The sequence below is a fragment of the Pelobates fuscus genome, chromosome 3 (assembly GCF_036172605.1).
Source record: "Pelobates fuscus isolate aPelFus1 chromosome 3, aPelFus1.pri, whole genome shotgun sequence".
NCBI classification, from domain to species: domain Eukaryota; kingdom Metazoa; phylum Chordata; class Amphibia; order Anura; family Pelobatidae; genus Pelobates; species Pelobates fuscus.
Genome location: NC_086319.1, coordinates 282,672,055 through 282,687,286, shown reverse-complemented (window position 1 = coordinate 282,687,286; position 15,232 = coordinate 282,672,055). Strand labels below are relative to the sequence as shown.

Sequence of the window (15,232 nt, the reverse complement as noted above, 5' to 3'; positions counted from 1 at the left end):
CATAGAGATTCATTGATTCAATACATCTCTATGAGGAGATGCTGATTGGCCAGGGCTGTGTTTGAATTGTGCTGGCTCTGCCCATGATCTGCCTCCTTGTCAGTCTCAGCCAATCCTAGGGGGAAGCACTGTGATTGGATCAGGCCACTACTTCTAGTGATGTCAGAGGTCAGAGGAAGTTCACAGGCATAGGCGGCAGCTTCAGACTTGAATACAAGTAAGATGTTACTATCTTTAGGGAGGCAAAAGGGGCCAAGGGGGCTAGATAGTGGTTTTAACCCTGTAGGGTCAGGAATACATGTTTGTGTTTCTGACCCTATAGTGCTCCTTTAAATCATTTTAGAATGGTTTGACGTCTTGCTAACAGAACCCCAGTGAAGCTAACAGATCCTCCAACGTAGGAGCTTCCAGCTCTCCACAGGAAATAGTTTAGCAGGGATCAGCACCAAGAGTACCCCAGTAGGAACTCAAATCATTCTGACACAATTTGACTACTTACAATGGGGGGATGAGGGGGTGGGGGGATTGCCATTGTACTGCTGGCACTATAACTACAACAGTGTGATGTTGTAATTATGGTGTTTGGCATGTTCCTGTAACAAATCAATTTTAAATTTTATATAATCGTCCAACTGGCAAAATTGCCATCATCCTCAGGCTGCCATGCATGGAGTAGGGAAAAGTCACCCACATTTGTCTAATGATATTGGTTTTATAATAAAAACTAGCCACAAAACCTTACACCAAGGGTGTCAAACTGACAAGAAAACATAGCTATCACCTTAACACTCTATTGTGCAACTGGTTGGACAAGCTGAATGACATACCTACAGCATTACCATGTCTGTTTGTCTTGTAATCCACTGTCTGATTACTGAGATTTTTCTTCACAACCTTTTAACTTTACATGTTATATTTTACCATGGGCTGAGGAAGTACTCTCTCTTCTGGCAAACTATAGTATTAATTCTACTGCATATTGAAGATTTTTTGCAGCTAGTCCTGCTACCTGTTTATCCTCAATCTTTCTTCTTTAATTTTAATTATTGGATAATTTAAGTCCTATTCACTATAGTACAGTGCCTGGCTTTTGCTTACTGTCATTTTTTTTTTTTTTAAATAAACATTTCTGTCACAACACTAATCAGTAAAATGTGGGCAGTAATGTGTGTATATATATATATATATATATGTATACATATATATATACAGTATCTCACAAAAGTGAGTACACCCCTCACATTTTTGTAAATAGTTTATTATATCTTTTCATGAAACAAACTGAAGAAATGAAACTCTGCTACAATGTTAAGCAGTAAGTGTACAGCCTGTATAACAGTGTTAATTTGCTGTCCCCTCAAAATAACTCAACACACAGCCATTAATGTCTAAACCAGCGGTTACCAAACTGTGTGCCTCGGCGCCCTGGAGCCCACAGAGGTGCCGCGTAATTGTTTCCCCGGTGCTATATTCATAGCATTAAACATTACTACTGAAAAGGGGCCCAGTTGGGTGCCGCGGTACTTTAAGACCGCGACCAGGCGCCTGTGATGTCGGTCGGCCGGCTGGGAGGAAGGTATCAACATATCATATGTATCAACATTTTAAAATGCATTCTAACAATATACAAAGTACTATGTATAGACCTATGCTTTCCCATACTTTTAAGCATGTATGCTTGTATATGTGACTGTGCATTTATATTTGTGTATATGAGTTCATGTGCATGTATGTATATGTGTTTGTGTGTATATATATGTGTTCATATGTTTATGTGTATGCGTATACATATTTGTGTGTGTGTGTGTGTGTGTGTATAAGTGTGTATATACATGCATACATGTATGTATATGTGAATAGGTGTATGTGTACATATACATATACATGTCTATATATGTGTAGGCACATTGGCAGGTACATGTATTGGTGCTTGTGTGTGAATGTATGTGTAGGTGTGCATGTACATATATTCAGGCATTTGGTTGTATTTATATGTATATTGTTGTATGTTACATAGTTGTATGTTGTATGTTACATAGTTACATAGTTACATAGCTGAAAAGAGAATTGCAACCATCAAGTTTGGCCTTCCTCACATTTGTTTTTTGCTGTTGATCCAAAAGAAGGCAAAAAAAAAAACCAGTTTGAAGCACAATTTTGCAACAAGCTAGGAAAAAAATTCCTTCTTGACCCCAGAATGGCAGTCAGATTTATCCTTGGATCAAACAGTTATTACCCTACATTGAAAGATTATATCCTTGTATGTACTTTGTATATAGTGTACTTCTGTATACTTGTACATATACACTACTACTACTGCGTGTGTGTGTGTGTGTTTGTCTGTGTATGCTGGATATAGGCCTTAATGCATATCCTGTAACACTTGCATGGGAATTCATGCATTCTTAATATAAGTAATTATTTATTTATTTATTTTACTCTCCCCTTCCAGCACCATCTTCTGCACTGTTTGCTTGTTTTTATTCTCTCTCTCTCCCCTCACTCTGTGATCTTCACACAAGATATTTACGACCCTCTGCAAGAATGGTATCTATTTTCTAACAAACCTGTGTCTTATCTGCACTCATGTCACTTTAAACCCTGTATCACAACTCAACTTTGAATTCTATGTGTCGTCTTGCTCAGAAATGCTTTAGACTTGAGAAAGGGAGGTTCTCCCGAAATCTTGTCATTAAAAAAATCTGTTAGTCCAATAAAATAAGGTATTACAAGATACAAATGTTATCTGTTTTTTACATTTATGTATATATATATATATAGTGTAGCATTAAATTACTCATCAATAAAAACATCCCTGAGTAAAAAGCAAATGTGGGCTTAATCTCACTGACTTAAACCCAGGAGCACAATGGGCACCAGCTATTTCAGCATTTCCTGCTAGGCACCAGGCTATTTCAGGCTAATACTTTAATGTGCTTTTCGTTTATGACACTTGCAGAGGGACATATGCAATAATATTGGGTAATATTTCCAAAACAGAAAATAGAGGAAATTAAAGATTGGGTCAAAACAACCACAGAGCTGAATGAAGAAAATGTTCCTCACATAAATGTTCCAGACAATAACTAAATAAACTTATTTTAATCAGTTGTGCAGGGTGTCACTATGAAACCACCATCCACCAGTCTCTAATGTAGTGAATAATGATGACCACAGGCCCAAATTAATATCACTTCCAGGGCTTTAGTGCAAAGCAATTATTGCTAATTGCAAAAGAATAAAAGTTAAACTGTCTGATTTATTTATGTTATTTTTTAATTGTGGTTTCCTGTATCTCTAGTTTCTTAAGTCCAATGCATACAGCTTGAAGGGATGTTCAATATGTTAATACTCTGTTATTTGTTAGAGGATCATGTAGCGGAGCTTAGAGTACTTCCGCTAGGTCTCCTCCTCTGTACCACCAGATACGCAGCGCGATTATAGCCACTTCACACAAACACCAGCCGAGACTTGGTAAAGGGTTAACAAGGCTTGTTTTATTAACAATGTATATTCATTCCCCCAAGCGGTGATCCTCATAACAATGGACTATTCCCAGCGGCAAAATGTCTGGGACTGATATCAGCACGAGATCTTAGCCCCAAAACCCCCTTTCCCAATATTGTACACCCACAACCCATACACGATAGTTCACTCCTGCAGCTTCTAAACTATTTAGTTTAGAAAAACGTCGCCTGAGAGGGGATATGATAACATTATACAAATATATTCGGGGCCAATACAAACTATTGTGTGGAAATCTATTCACAAACCGGACTTTACATAGGACACGAGGTCATGCGTTTAGACTGGAAGAAAGAAGATTTTGTCTAAGGCAAAGGAAAGGTTTTTTTTACTGTAAGAACAATAAGGATGTGGAATTCTCTGCCTGAAGAAGTGGTTTTATCAGAGTCCATATAGATGATCGAACAGCTACTAGATGCATACTTGCAAAAACAGAATATTCAAGGATATAATCTTTCAATGTAGGGAAATAACTGCTTGATCCAAGGATAAATCTGACTGCCATTCTGGGGTCAAGAAGGAATTTTTTTCCTAGCTTGTTGCAAAATTGTGCTTCAAACTGTTTTTTTTTGCCTTCTTTTGGATCAACAGCAAAAAAACAAATGTGAGGAAGGCTGAACTTGATGGACCCAAGTCTCTTTTCAGCTATGTAACTATGTAACTATGTACTCTCTGTCCAAAGAGTGTGGTGTACGATCACTAAAGGTTTGACCAATCGAGGCTGAGTTCCAATATAGCTCCATACAGTTGGCCTTCTTCCTCTGTGTCTCCTGCTAGTTCTTTAAAGGGAATTTTGAGAACTAGGTGGCTCTGTCCTTGGGTGCTAGTGTAGGCAGTGACTACTAATTAAATTTGGAGTCAAGGGTTAGGCAACACAGTACTTTATTTGGTGGAAAATACCACTACCAAGAAGTAAAAAGAAAGTATAGAGTGTAAGGTTTGCTCCATCCCTGGACCCTGGTGCACTCAACCAGGTGAATACCATGGCACTCTGTTCATACCACTTAAAGGAACACTCCAAACACCTGAAGAAGTTTAGCTTGCTGAAGTGCTTTATGTGTGCAGAGTGAGTCCTCTTCTTTAAAAAAACAAAATGCCGATTTGCACTGGGAAACCACGGAAAGGCTGGACTGGGTTAGAAGGGGAGGGCTTGCAAAGTCATGCAGCTTTTGCATGCTGGTTTTAGATATACTTCCAGTAAAGAAAATGCATAATTAAACGCATGTGTTTTTTCGTTAATAGTATATCTACTAAATAGCATTGTCAATTTTAGTATTTGGGCATTGGTGTGTCAGTTTAACCCCTTAAGGACCAAACTTCTGGAATAAAAGGGAATCATGACATTTCACACATGTCATGTGTCCTTAAGGGGTTAAAGGGTTATCACAGGATAAAGATTGGGGACAAAACATATCTGCAGAAACTTAGCTCTGTGGAAATACGTATTCAAGCAATAAATTAATTCACCATACTAACCTGTCAAAATATGCTACAGGCATCAAGTATTGTATATTGTTAAATTTTAAATATTTGAACATGGAATTTCCTGCATGTACAGCAAAAGAAGGTGTTAACATACCTACTGACGTAGATTTTCCCTATATAAATTCTTCATTGAGCAGAATGAGGTTAGAGTATGGAGTAATATCACTAGTCCAACTAGACTTCGTTTTGGTCCGAAGTGCAATTCATCTAAATTTGGGCCAATCGGATGATCAGTCAAATTCTAAACTCCAAACACAAGCTTAAATGTACCCAAATCATAAACCAACTGAAACACGCAGTGGCCATGCAAGTTTGTTTTAATTTGTGATTCTGGAAAACACCAATGACACAAAAAAAAACAGATTATTGACTGGAAATAAAAGATGGTTGATGGCTATGGAACAGTCACTAAATGTTGATTGAATTCACAAATTAAGTAAGAAGTGACTGTAACGGACACCTTCCGTTGCCGGATGCTCCTAGCGCTTCCTGAGGACTCCACGCACTGCAGATGACACCACAACCACCGCAGACTCCACAACCGCCGTAGCTTAACTGGAGCCGCGCCGTCTTCCTTCCACCCTGAATGAACCTCCAGCATTCAGGACTGTGTGGGAAAGACCTCTCCTCCAAGGAGAGCGTAACAGGATCAAGCTCTCAAAAGAGCTGAGTGATTAAAGCTCCAGGTAATATGCAGAGCATAGCAATCCCCAGTGTGATATAGCAGTTCCCTCCAATAACGAGACAAGGCTACGTATTAAGGGTCAAGAAGAACTCTGGTTTAATGACAGGGACTCTGCTTTTATGCAGTGTTCCCCTGCAAGGGAGGCGCCCACAGGCAATTAGGTATTAACCAATCACATATCGGTTACATCCCACATATTCCCTCCCCTCTGCTTGGGAGATAATTGAGTTTCCTACTGTATCTACTCAATTATCTCCAATCTAAAACTTATAAGTTTTATACATTTCTATAACTTCTAAAATATACATGTCACAAACATAAAACATACATTTTCATAATCAATCCATTGAGGGGAACAACATATTAAAACATGGCACAAATCAGACCAGGGGTTAAAAAGTTAGTAAAAGTATTTTTAAAAACCCACTGCCAGCATGGCTTTCCGGCCCAAACCAGTTTCAGAGTCTTCTATCCTGGAGATAATTGAGAAGTAATCCAATTATCTCCAAGGACAGAGGCAAAACTCCATTAGCCACATGGCAGACAAAGGACAATAAAAGACATAAAAATACATACAGTTCAATCGCCATGGAGCCAAAGTCTTTCATACAGTCTTTCAGTATACGGCTGTCCTCCATGGCATAGCCATCTGGGGTAGCATGGCTTTAACAGTCCGCAGAAAGGCAAAAATAAACCTTTCGGCAGGGAAAATAACAGGTTTGAACTGCAGGGCCATAGTCGCAGGGCAGGAGGCTAGCAATAAGTCCTCTCCAATGCCCAGTGGCAAATGGCAAATGACCAAAAGAGAGAAAAAAGAGGAGCAATAAAAAATAAATAAATCGATATTTATATTTTTAAATACATATAGACAGGCCCGGACTGGCCATCGGGCACACCGGGCCGCGATGGACTTCCCCTGCCGGTTTATGCAGGGCCGGCACTATCCGAGCGCCGGCCCCGCTGTATTCCATGTCGGGCCGGTGGGGAGATCAAAGATCTCCCTCACCGGCCCACATGCTATCCAATGCGGCCGCCGGCGGGCAGAGAGGGAGGGAGACAGCCTGCCCGGAGAGAGGACCCGGCGGAGCTCTAACTTGCAGCTCTGCCGGGTTCCTCTCGCGAGATCCGGAGCGTTGCCATGGCAACGACCGGATCTCGCGAGAGTGAGCTCTAGCCCGCAGGCTAGAGTTCACTCACCACGAGGACCACCAGGGAACACTGCCACTCTGCCTCCCAGTCCCAGGAACCAGTCCCCCCCTCCCAGGCTAAAGGTAAGAAGGGAGGGGGGGACATAATGCCTGTTATTTTATTTGTTTACCCCCCCTACACACAAAATCCATTCTAACATTTATACATCACTCACACCCATCACACTCAGCACTCTCACACCCATCTCTCACACCCATCACACTGAGCACTCTCACACCCATCACACTCAGCACTCTCACACCCATCACACTCAGCACTCACACCCATCACACTCAGCACTCTCACACCCAGCACTCTCACACCCATCACCCCCAGCACTCTCACCCCCAGCACTCTCACCCCCAGCACTCTCACCCACAGCACTCTCACCCACAGCACTCTCACCCACAGCATACACAGCACTCTCACACCCATCACACACAGCACTCTCACACCCATCACACACAGCACTCTCACACCCATCACACACAGCACTCTCACACCCATCACACACAGCACTCTCACACCCATCACACACAGCACTCTCGCACACAGCACTCACACCCATCACACTCAGCACTCACACCCATCACACTCAGCACTCTTACACTCAGCACTCTCACCCACATAACACACAGCACTCTCACACCCATCACACTCAGCACTCTCACACCCATCACACTCAGCACTCTCACACCCATCACACTCAGCACTCACACACCCATCACACTCAGCACTCTCACCCACATCACACTCAGCACTCGCACATTCAGCACTCTCACACACAGCACTATCACACTCAGCACTCTCACACCCATCACACACAGCACTCTCACACCCATCACACACAGCACTCTCACACCCATCACACACAGCACTCACACCCATCACACTCAGCACTCACACCCATCACACTCAGCACTCACACCCATCACACTCAGCACTCACTCAGCACTCTCACCCACATAACACACAGCACTCTCACAACTATCACACACAGCATTCTCACACACAGCACTCTCACACACAGCACTCTCTAACCCATCACACACAGCACTCTCACACCCATCACACAAAGCATTCTCCCACACATCACTCTCACACACATCATACACAGCACTCTCACACACAGCACTCTCTAACCCATCACACACAGCACTCTCACACACATCGTACACAGTACTCTTACACACATCACACTCAGCACTCTCACACACAGCACTATCACACTCAGCACTCTCACACCCATCATACACAGCACTATCATACACAGCACTCTCACACACATTACAAACAGCACTGTCACACACAGCACTCTCACACACCACATTCTTACACACATCACACACAGCATTCTCACACACACCACTTACCGCACCCTCACATACCACTTACCGCACCCTCACACACAGCACCCCTCACACACAGCATCCATCACGCACACATACTGCACCCCTCACATACACACAGAACCCCCCAACACACTGCACCACACACATACACAATAGTTCCAAACACACACATATATATACATACACACACACACACACACACAGCACCCCTCACACATACTGCACCCCTAAACACATTACATTCCAGACACACACTAGATCCCTTACCCAACTCTGGATCATCTACACACATATAAACACTAGATCCCTATATACACTCTGAATACACACTCACTAGATCTCCTACACATTCTGGGTCCTTCAAACACACACTAGACTCCTATACACATACACACACACACACACACACACTACACTCTTAACATATACACTCTGAATCCCCTATACACACACACACACACACACACACACACACACACACTAGATTCCTTGTAAGCAAACACATACTACACCCCTAAACACACACTTTCTACAAACACTACATCACTTATACACACACTCTATAGCCTGTTTGCACACATGCTACATCCCCTTTACATACATTCTCTACAGCCCCTAGCCACATATGCATCACATTACACCACAGGCACAACATGTCTAAAACTAACCTTATTACACAATACCACACCACGATCAGCTCACTCTACACACACGCAATACCACAAGCAGACTCCAAACACATGCACAATACTCTTTCCTGGCATTTTTGTCTCCTGGTATCCAGTTATAGAGACACCAGAGACAAGTTGCAAGGAAACACAGTGCAAGCATGTTATTAAATTTGCTTGCACTGTGCAGAACAAATACAGTTTTTTTTTTCTCATGCTAGAGCTCTTCAGCAGAGCTCTGCGCATGGTCTGCCCTGGAAGAGCATTGAACCAACATGCTCACTTTGAGAGGGGGCGTGCTTGTCATTAGTGATGACAAAACACACCTCCTCTGACCCGCCCCCTTCTTAGTGGGCCGCTGGGATAAAAAAATGCCCGGGCCGAATTTTTCTCCCAGTCCGGCCCTGCATATAGAATATATAAATATAGACTGTTTTTTATTGCTACTCCTCTTTTCCTATACTTGATCTGTGAACCAAATGAGGGGAAAATGTTCTTAACAGTCTAATACAAAACCTATACGTAATATTGGACCATTTTTGGAATCAGTTTTTCGGTGCTGAAATTCTGCAGTGCTGAACCACGTATGGCTGAAATTCGGGTGTCCCAAAAAAAATTCTATTTTTGGGAAAATGGTTCTTTCAAGCCGACTTTGGTTTCCTTGCAGAAGTCTATCAATCAGTAACTACCAGTAGCAAGAAATCCACCAGCAACGGCAATGCACTGAGGGATCAAACTATCTGGAAGCTGATCTTTCTCACTGCCACAATCCCTAGCCATTTAAACCTCCTTTACTTTGAGGGATCAGCATTATCTATAAATTTATCACAATGCTCTAACTGTTCCATCAGAAGTGCCATTTAGAGAATAGAAGATATTGGAGATTTATCAGAAACTGGTGCTATTCCTGGACAGAATAGAAGTGCTTAATAAGCAGCAATCACAACAGAAACCAATATTACATCCAATAGAATACCCAGAATACCACCTGTTTTGCCTTGGTATATTAGTCCTATGATATCTGCAGCCTGTGGAGTCTTGTATATTATTATTATTATTATTATTATTATTGCCATTTATATAGCGCCAACAGATTCCGTAGCGCTTTACAATATTTTGAGAGGGGGGATGTAACAATAAATAGGACAATTACAAGAAAACTTACAGGAACAATAGGTTGAAGAGGACCCTGCTCAAATGAGCTTACAGTCTATAGGAGGTGAGGTATTAGAGACATTAGGATAGGAAATATCAAGTAGGAGTGAAGCAGAACTGGAGGAGAGAGCAAGAGATAGGTATGTGAGGTAGAGGTTACTCTGGGAGGCCATACGCTTTCCTGAAGAGATGGGTTTTAAGGCCCTTCTTAAATGATTGAAGACTAGGGGAGAGTCTGATGGCAGTAGGCAAGTTATTCCATAGGAGAGGAGCCGCCCGTGAGAAGTCCTGCAAGCGCGAGTTGGCCGTACGGGTGCGAGCAGCGGTCAGGAGGTGGTTGCCATTAGACTGTCTGAGCATCATGTGCAATATTCTTCATAATAGCTAGTGTGCTAAAGCTTAAGCATCATTATTAAGGGGTTACTCCATGTCCCATGACCACTTCAGTGATTTTAAGTGGTCATGTGCTTGGAGCCCGTGTGTAGGTTTCACTACGAAATGCTGCATATAGAAAGTTAAAGAACTATGCTGCCAGAGGTGTAACTCCACCTCTGGGAGAGTCACTAGACAGCCCGGGAATGAGATTTTTCAGTCTGGCTGATGTTGATTCTGTGCATATGGGGCATAGCATGGAACTGATTAAATAATTTTGGATAAGCTTTCAAGATGATTCATAGCTGTTAGAAAAAACTTTCCAAATTATTTATTTACAAAAATTCCCATAGACTTTAATGGTGATTTCTGTAGAAAGTTTTTTTTCCTAACAGATTTTGATCATTTGAGACTTCAGAGGTAAGGGTTTTGGTAGTGTGCTAAGCATCATCTGATATGTATCCTGATACAAAAAAAATCAGATGTCTCAATGTGCCCAAGCCCCATTGGACATATGAAGGCCCACCTCTTGTCCCATGACCCATATAATGGGTTCATTGTGGTGGCCAATAGGGCAGGTTTCATGTACACTGTACATGGACATGTATGCATACTACTGAAGATGGATTTCATGTATTCAAAGTTCCAGTTTACATTCAAATTTTATTTTTTTTAATATAAGAGTTTAATGCCCAATGTCTGCTGCATGATCTTCCAAGTACATATATCTGAAATACAAATTTTCATTTTATAGTTAGGTCCACGCTAATTTCCAGCTCCATGACGCCATTAATCCTGCACTAACTAGTAGGTAATATCAGATTTTAGAGTGTACAGGACAATAATAATAATAAAAGAGTAAATCTCTATTTATAATGTCATATAGAGCACTGACTAAAATAAATAAAAGAAAGGGGGGATGACTCACTATTGCCCAACTGATATATGTGTTGAGAGGACACTTTTTTATATGTGTTGATGTTCTGCTGCCAAAGATGTGAAATGAAGCGATACATATTAATAATTTCACAGAGGAAGTTTCATTTGACCCTTTACAGGTGGTAAAAAGATTAACTCTTACTAGATTTTTGACGAAGAGTAAACACAATACGGTCAGTTCATATCCCATTCTAAAGGAGAGCTGTCACTATTTCTGAAATTTCCATCATTGAATATAACACTGAGAATCACATATAAATGATGTTAGCCTTTTCTTCACAAGATTCTCTGTTTTCGTTTAAATGTATATTAAAGAGGCATTGTAGTCACCAGAACCACAACTGCTTAATGTAGTTGTTCTAGTGAGTATAGTCAGTCCCTGAAGGCTTTTTGATGTAAACACTGCTTTTTCAGAATAATGGCAGTGTTTACATTGCTGCCTAGTGACACATCTAGTGGCAGTCACTCAGACAGCCACTAGAGTTGCTTCCTGGTTGTGCATCTCCCGGCTATGCATGGAGGTGCTGAACCTTCCCCATATAAATGCATTGAGTTAATGCATCTCTATGAGAAGATGCTGATTGGTCTGTGTGGCATTTTGCCAAGCGTGCACATTGGCTTCCCAATGCTTTCCTATGGGAAATCATTGGATTGGCTGTGATTGTCGGTTTTCATGCTCTCAGCCAATTGGGCAGAGTGTGGGCAGAGGTAAGTTTTCCTTTGTTTTAACACTAAAGGGTTAAGAATACACCTTCCTATTCCTGACCCTATAGTGTTCCCTTAAAGATTTAGCAAATAACATAATACAGTTCAGACCAGGCAAAACAAGGGCAAATATTGTAAATGAATAAGAGAAACAAAAAATGTTTCATTTGTCCCCTTCTATGCATGCTTTTATGCTGACTGTCAGGTGTGAAGGACAGAGAGTGTAACAATGATTGACAGGAAACTACTTTTCACTCATAACAAATACTCATTTGTTGAATATAGGGATAAGTAAATAGATTTTTTTTAAAATTGCTAAATTTAACTAACACAATATTTTTGTGATCAGAAAAAATTTAATACACACAGACATACAACTCTTTCTCTTTCCTGGGTGTCTCTTTCTCTCTCTGCTATTGAGCTTACATAAATTCCCTCCGTGTTATTATGCAATATTCTCACATCCTGTGCTGTCTGAGGTTTTAATGAAGGTTTTAATATAGATACCAAAAAATGCAAATTTTTGTGGTGAGGGGGAGGATGTACAGACCTGTTCTCATTTGCACAGGCAGAAATTTGCAGTGAACTAAAGTAAAGTAACCTGCCGGTGTTACTATTTTAAAAGGTGCCAACATTAGCGTTTAAATTGTTAACCTTTTTATTGCTAGAAGGGTTTGTAAAACAAATCGACTCTCTGCCATGTTTATAGTTGAATGCTTTGTCAATTATTAGGACAAAAAGGATTACAATAAACTCAGTAGCAGATCAGCAAGGCCACATTCAAACTTTTCTGACTGTCTGGATGCCTAGACCACAATCTTAAATAAAATAAAAATGAGTTCATTCACTAACCTTTGAATTGTGGAGAATTGACGAGGTAATTGAAAATGTTAGGGCAAATTAAAAATAAGGTGGAAAAATAGCCAAGCTTGAGACTTTTTAAGGCTTTTAATATGCATTTTTTAATAACTTTATTCACAGTTTAGTGAATACACAGTGTATAGAATGTTCAAAAGTAATTCATAGTTTTCAACAAGTGGCACTGCAATACTTATTATTACATTATTAGGAGGAATAGCTTGATTTTATTATTCTGAGGCAATATGAATGTTTGACCAACACTTTAGCTTGTTAGGTATGTCCTGCATATAATATATCACTACAGAATTAATGAATAATACACTGTGTACGCTATGTACTCCATAGAGTACATACTGTCTTAATGTCGTAGGTTAGTGGAACATGATATGAAATGTTTACCATTGTGGCTAGTCGTTGCCCTTAGACTAGGGTAAAAGTTTGGAAAAGTGGATTGCTAATGGTACTCCGTTTAGAAGAAACATAGCAATAGGAGGATGAGCCCAGGTTCTACACAAAGGTGCTCTTCTCAGACATTGATTTGGATAGACAGACAGACAGACAGACAGACAGATAGATACATACACACAATAAACACGAGTAACACTCATCATCCACAGCCATTATGTAAAGCTGCTGCTATATTAATTAAGCACCCAATACTGATTAGCTAGGAAAGAAGCTGTGTAGACAGACAGTGTAGCACTCTCCCCCATCTCTGCCTCCTACCTATCACTGATGGGAAAAAGCAGAATTTGGCACAGCTGTCGCAAATAGCACTTGTTTTCCAATAATACATGGTTCTGTTATATCCTCTTTCTACCTCTCTGCATCATGAATAGTACTTCCCCAACACTAAGTTTGTTCAGGCAACATGTATATTTATATACATCGTCATTTTGATTATAACTAAAATAGTTATGTAAAAAAAACTAATATTAATAGTACGTCCATTCATTCTCCAAGGGATAACTGACATGAAATGTAGTACACCCAATTCATCCTCACCCAGTCTGCCATAACATGTACAATGGTAATACCTGCATATAAGCATTGTATATGTACATATAAAGATTTCACACCAATCCATACTGTAAGCCACTTGTAAATAAGTAAAATGCAGTTTCCTGTACCTATTTTCCCCAAATCTGGTTTCAGGATGAAATCCCAGTCCCGCGGCAATTTCAGTGACATTTTGTTGGATGATCTGCTAATGATGTCTCTGTAAAATGTCTTTCTCAGGCGCTGCCTTGCCACCAGATTACCATGTAGATGACTTCATATATAAACCTGTTCTCTTCCTGTTGCTTCACATGGTCTGGGTGCTCAAAGTCCCCAATTCAACGTATTCTGTTCCCCTCAGTTTGCCAAGAAAGTGGTGAAGTGCCAGACAGTCAGTCTTTATAATTGGTTGTATTTCTCCATCTGGGAGCACCAGCTTACAGCAAACTTGACACTCCTGTCTGACAGCTACATTGCGTGCATTTGAGGAAGTTGAGCTTATTTCATAAGTGTACACGATGAAAAAAAAAATAATGAAAAGAAAAGAGAAAAAAAAAACTCATGGGGGGGAGCTGTGACGCCAGTTCCCCTATGTGAGATGCACACAGCATTTTAGCAAACTATTGAAACGGAACCAAACACTTCATATCAAATATCAGGGGATAAGATCAGAACAAGTTGGAGTATATATCAGAACTGCTATTATAACTGTCTGCCCTGAAGAATTTAAATGCAAACAAACAATGCGGGTGCTGTATGTATATATATATATATATATATAAAATATCAAACAATCTAGATATGGTGAAACACCCCAATATTAAGATATAAAATCTAAAAAAAAATTATGTAGAATTGTACATCTATCACTATGCCAGAGTGAACCTTTAAACTGGTAGTTTTTTGAACTTATACTAATTTCCTGGAAATATAGGGTGTGTTTTTAATCTTCCAGCTTATTGGGAGGGTTTTTATATATATATATATATATATATATATATGCTTGTTTTGGATCATTTTAAGTGTTTACAATAAGAGTTATATTGTATATCTTAATATTGGGGTGTTTCACCATATCTAAATTGTTTGATTACTACCTTGTAGGGCTAAAACCCCTAGATCTTATGGTGAGACAAGTTTGTTAACCACCAGGTAACAGAGGTGGACAAGAAATATCTTTCTTCTATTTTTGTAATATATATAATATAAATCAGATGTTTAAGTTATATGATGGGGCAGAATTAGGGATTGTTCTAGTTTAGTGACTGAATAAGCTAAATTGTATTAGACAGGAGGCG

At 40.2% G+C, this 15,232-nt stretch overlaps 1 protein-coding gene across 1 annotated transcript in view; it reads right to left on the bottom strand.

Moving 5' to 3' along the window:
- The window catches only part of ARHGAP25 (Rho GTPase activating protein 25), an 87,773-nt gene extending 73,379 nt beyond the window's left edge, over positions 1 to 14,394 (bottom strand). The window contains exon 1 of the mRNA XM_063448638.1: positions 14,066 to 14,394. Coding sequence (XP_063304708.1) covers positions 14,066 to 14,126 — 61 coding nt within the window. The 5' untranslated portion in view covers positions 14,127 to 14,394. The remainder of the gene's footprint in view (positions 1 to 14,065) is intronic.
- Positions 14,395 to 15,232: the final 838 nt, after the last annotated feature.